Source organism: Protobothrops mucrosquamatus, unplaced genomic scaffold (genome assembly GCF_001527695.2).
Source record: "Protobothrops mucrosquamatus isolate PMUCROS unplaced genomic scaffold, P.Mucros_1.0 scaffold695, whole genome shotgun sequence".
Classification (NCBI taxonomy): domain Eukaryota; kingdom Metazoa; phylum Chordata; class Lepidosauria; order Squamata; family Viperidae; genus Protobothrops; species Protobothrops mucrosquamatus.
In genome coordinates, this window is record NW_015386978.1 from 213456 (window position 1) to 218911 (window position 5456).

General features: G+C 34.7%; 1 protein-coding gene across 1 annotated transcript in view; it reads right to left on the bottom strand.

Annotated features, from left to right (window-relative positions):
- The window catches only part of LOC107289427 (vomeronasal type-2 receptor 26-like), a 14009-nt gene extending 10099 nt beyond the window's left edge, over positions 1 to 3910 (bottom strand). The window contains exon 1 of the mRNA XM_015818185.1: positions 3590 to 3910. Coding sequence (XP_015673671.1) covers positions 3590 to 3910 — 321 coding nt within the window. The remainder of the gene's footprint in view (positions 1 to 3589) is intronic.
- Between the last annotated feature and the right edge of the window lie 1546 nt (positions 3911 to 5456).

A 5456-nucleotide genomic window follows, 5' to 3' on the forward strand; every position in this document is an offset into this window, starting at 1 on the left:
CTCAAAATTGGAAGAGTAAAATCTTACCTACAATGGAGGACTGGAGATTGAAGGTCTCGTACCTTGCTGAAATGGCAAAGATCTCGGCTTATTTGAAGAATCATTCAAATGAACAATTTTTATTAATATGGAGAAGATGGATTGTTTATATTCAAAAGAAGCATAGAATGGTGGAATATAATTTAGGTTTCTAGTTAACCTGTTCCTTTTTTATATATATTTCACCTACTTATGTAGAACAATATTTTGTGGAGTTAGGGATATTAATAGTAGTTTACTTATATTTGAATAGTATCCTGGGATTAGGTTTGGGAAGTCCGGGGGGTGGGTGGGTGGGGGGTGGGGTTCTCTTTATAGCATTGTGAAATATTTGTGATGTTTTTTTCTATGATGAAAATAATAAAATTTATATTTGGAAAAAAAAGAAAGATGTTACCTAGCCTGGTAACAAAACATTCAGAAACCAACTCACAAACTTGGAGAGCGAACCTTTACCCTCAATGTATGTGTTATTTAAAATATTAATTGTGAATTTATAGTGTTTTAAACCACATGGAGAAATATAGTTGCTTTCCTATCTTGCACCCATGTCATATCTGTTTAAGTATTTATGCTGAACTAAATTCTGTCTTAATTATAGAGTGAAATACTTCAATAGATTGATTTCATTTAGGATGAAATCACAATCCATATACCCATCGCATGCTCTTGTATGTCTCCCTGGCCTCTATTTCCTTCTATTAAGTTTCCCAGAATATGGGAAAATTAAGTTTTGTCATCTTCATCCTAGATTGTTAATTTATTCCAATGGTATTTAGTTACAGCCAAGTTTAGTCTGCTTTCCCCTAAATGCCTGGCAAACTGGCACAACAAAAGAAACTAATGAATATTAAAGGACCAAAAATTCTAAAACAATTGTCATTCTATAGTTTAGAATGATAAAATTTATAGCCATGAAATCAGATCAAGGCAGCAAAGAGTACTGCTGATAGCATGAGTTCAGTGAAATCCTGAATGAACAGAGATAATTGAAAATGATAAAAGCTTAAGATAAAAACTCTCTCAAACTTGCTGACTTCACAAACATGTCTATGTTGTTTTCCATTTCACAATATGGAAGTAATTTAGGAATGCCTTCTCCTGGTGTTTTGTTTTCAGCTTTCTAGTGTAATCTATAGTTTGGCCTAGACCAGCTAGATCAGATTACCTCATGGTAATCTCCTTTATAAGTGCCAACCTGGTCTGACCCATATATTCGTACACATTATACTATCATGTTTGTGGAGAATCTGCTATACAGAACACAGAAAAGGACAAGCAGTAATAAGTCAAGGAAGTTAAAGATAGGAAATCAGAGGGAAAAAAATAAGTAAAAGGAAATACAGCTAACTATAGTTTAAAGGGTCAGTTTATAGTTTAGTTAACCCTATGATCTATATACTACTAAAGTTCCTGTATCTGTAACTGGGTGAAACAGTGCATTATAGGGCAAAAGGTTTTGAACCAAGGTGAGCTAATTTACAGAATGTACCTAGAAACCAGGATCTATGACAACAGGAGAATTAAAATTTGGCAAATTTTATAAAATGTTTTATGATATAAAAATTATCATAAAGCAATTTGTGACCTAATACAAAGTGTCATAAAAGATTTCCTGTGGTCAGTTGCTCATGTTTGACGGTGGTATACAGTTCAAAATGTGCTATTTTTCAAGGCAGATATTTTTCTGAATGTCTCACTGATTTTTTTAAGAACTACAAGTACAGTAGAAGCTCTGTCATTGTCGAAGGTATTGAGGAATTTGGTAAAGAAATATTTCTGAAGCAACTATCCAACATGCTTCACCAGGCATTTTGATTCGTGCACTCTCCTTTTCTCTGCCATGTCCATATAGAGCATCATACATTGCTTTTTGTTTCTTTCAATGCCTCCTCCCTTTCTATTTCAGGATCTCATCCACAATATCCAGTTGACATTCTCAGTTTTTGCCTTCCTTTAGACCAGGCATGTCAAACTGCCGACCTGTGGGCCGGATGCATCAAGCCGAAACTGTGCCCACCCCATAGCCGGCAATGGGGAAAAAGTCACGATACGTCGCATGACATCATGTGATGTTTGAGTTTGACATCCTGCTTTAGACCCTGACTTGTCCTTGATCTATTTGTTTTGTAATATGATTCTCATGTCTTCTTTGTATGTGAGAAAATTGTAAACATGCACCTCTTTCTTATTCACTTTTGTGTTCATTCCAAATTCATTTCTCTCCTGTCCATTCTTGACCTTATCTTTAATGTTATTACAACACATACTTCTGAAGTATTCAATTTACACTGCATTCAACTGACTTTTATGGTTCTCCTGACATACTTAATTCTCTTTTCCAAAGCAAGGTATGGAGAAGAACACAGTAGTTTTTACTTTAAAAAAAAAAAAAAGTTTTCAGCACCTACAAGCTGATCCAACCAGAAACTGATTCTAAGTAGCATATAGTTTTCTCCTGTCTTATTGTGGATTGAAGCAAACCAAACCCATAAACAAACAAACAAATAATAAAATACACAATTTGTTCCTCAAAACAGATTCCAAATTACCATTTCTTTTACCTGCCTTTACACATATTATTTCTTTTACCATCAGCAATTTCCCCGTCTCTAGTTAACAACCCATGAAGTACAACTATTTCTCTACTTGCTCTAATTTTTTGCTATTTATGTTTAATTCATAATTATTCCTTTTATTTTCCCTGCTTTACAATCAAAGATCAGTCAGTGTCAACCATATGCAGGCCACCTACATAACAATTAATATGAAGCTTTCCTGTTATATTTATCTTTTAAGTAAGTTTAAAAGACTTTTTAAATGTATGAGTGATTTATCCTTTATGCCACCCAGATTACTTTTGAACCCCTTCTATGATTTAATGACATTGAAAGTAAGGAATATTGACAGCAAAAGAACTGAGAGAAAGAAAAGCAAAAAAGAGAATAGTTAAGGCCAAGATAAATAGACAAAATGGAAAGAAGATAATCACCATATTAAAGATAAACACCAATTGGCATTATGAGAACATAAAACATGAATTCTGTTGAGAAGGATAAAATTTTGTCCTTCCAACAAGGAGCCACTTATAATCCAACCATGACTTGTATAGTTAGATCAAGTTTTAAATGATTCACCTTTATAAGCAAATTTGCCACAAAGCAAATGAGAGAAATAATGCACTAACTTTCTTCCTGCCTAAAATATCACATTACCAGAGAAAGCAAATGAAATAATGTCACATTACTGGAAGAAAAAAGTGAGGATCACACATATTTTGTGATGCTGGCAATGAGATCTTAAAACTCTTTGTATTCCCCAAATAGACATCATATTATTCCTGTTCAAATCAAGCGATATCACTATAGAGAAAATGTAAATAATAAGATGAAGATAATAAGTTTAACAAATGCAAATACTTTCTTAATAAATGCAGATAATACATTTCTTAATAACTTTTTAAAGTCCATTCATCTTAAAATTGTCAAAATTGAGACACACTGTAATAGATAATAAGTGGCTAAACAAATAGATGTGTAATCCATCTTACCTGAGGAATCTTGTAGATCCCTAAGATAGTAGCTATGTGAAGGGAAGTTTCCGAGTCAGTACCCCCAATGACAGCTGCTGGTACCTTCTTGCTGCAGTTGTAGTTGAGAATAGTTGGCTTCTGATTAAAGAGCAGGTTCAGCGTGTTCTGATAAGTTATCTGGGCATCAAAATGGCTATCATAGACATGAAATCCCAGAGTTCTATTGGGTAAGATCATGCTGTTTCCATTGATTTCATTCACTGCAAATGCCAAGGCTAGGGTGTGCTGATATTTTTTCAGCATTACACTAAAGTAAAAGACACATCTTGAGTAAGCCATGAAGGTTAGTATTGTGAACATTATTCCCGCAAGAGGCATCCTATATTTACTGGTGGAGAACATTGGAGAATGAGAAACCTGACACTTAGAATGTAGTTACTTTTAATTAGAAGAATAGGTTGTTTGCTTGTAATGGTTCTGCCCTTCTCCAATATTTTAATTCTCCTAAACTCTAAGGAGAAGTCCATTTTCAGAGAAAGTATGCTCAGAAACACATATTGCTTGCTTCTAGCTTCTCACAAGGTCAGAGAACTATGGACCTTACTGAAGAGATTTTTCCCCAATGATTTTTGAGTAGGAAGTCTATGGGTATAAATCAGGGGTCTTCAAACCTGGCCCTTTTATGACTTGTGGACTTCAATTCCCAGAATCCATCAGCCAGACACACTGGCTAAGGAATTCTGTGAGTTGAGGTCCATAAGTCATAAAAGGGCCAAGTTTGAAGACCCCTGGTATAAATAATGTTACATATATAATAGCAAGGACTTTAAGCAATAGAAGATTGAGGCAAGACTGATGCAGTTTTTCCCACTTCACACAATCAAATCTAGCATGTCTTACTGATTTGATCTTATCAGATGTAAAAGATCAGAATAAACTCAGAGCATACAAGGAGGTCTGGCAAATATGATAGAATCATAGAACTAGAAGAAATGCCAAGGCTAGGGTGTGCTGATTTTTTTTTTCAGAATTACACTAAAGTAAAAGACACATTTTGAGTAAGCCATGAAGTTCTATGTTGTGAACATTCCCACTCCACTCCTGCAAGAACATCCTGTCTTAGAATAACCTATTTTTAGTGGTGGAGAACATTGGAGAATGAGAAACTTGACGAATGAAGTTACATTTAACCAGAAAAATAGCTTGGTTTGCTTATAATGGATTTGCCCTTCTGCAATATTTCAACTGTTCTAAACGCTAAGGCAGAAGTCCATATTCAGAAAATGTACGCTCAGAAACAAATACAAGTCTGTTACATTCCGAAGACACTAAATATTGCTTCATTAACTTATGCAGTAAAACTTTTCAATGGTGGATTGTGTTTCCTCTAGCTTACCTTTCTAGATCAGACCAAATTGCATGTAACCCAGCATACTAGTCACAAAACAATCATTTGCTTCTGGCCTCTCACAAGGTCAGAGAAATATGGACCTTACTGAAGAGATTTTAAGGACTTTAAGCAATAGAAGACTGCTTAAAGGTAAGATTGATGCAGGTTTTCCCACTTCACATAATCAAATCTAGCAAGTCTTATTGATTGATTTGATCTTATCAGATGTAAAAGATCAGAATAAACTCAGAGCATACAAGGAGATCTGGCAAATATCATAGAATCATAGAGCTAGAAAAGAAGTTTACATCATAATATCCAACTGCTTGCTCAGTGCTGGAACTTTAAGTTTAAGCCAAATAGTTGGGTTAAACCCAAGATGTGTAAGATAGAAGTTGCTGGGATGAAAAATAACAAGGTTACCACATGTGTGTCTTGGGATTGGCCACCATTTCAACCTCCTATTTTCTATTACCAGAAGAGCAGAATAAGTAG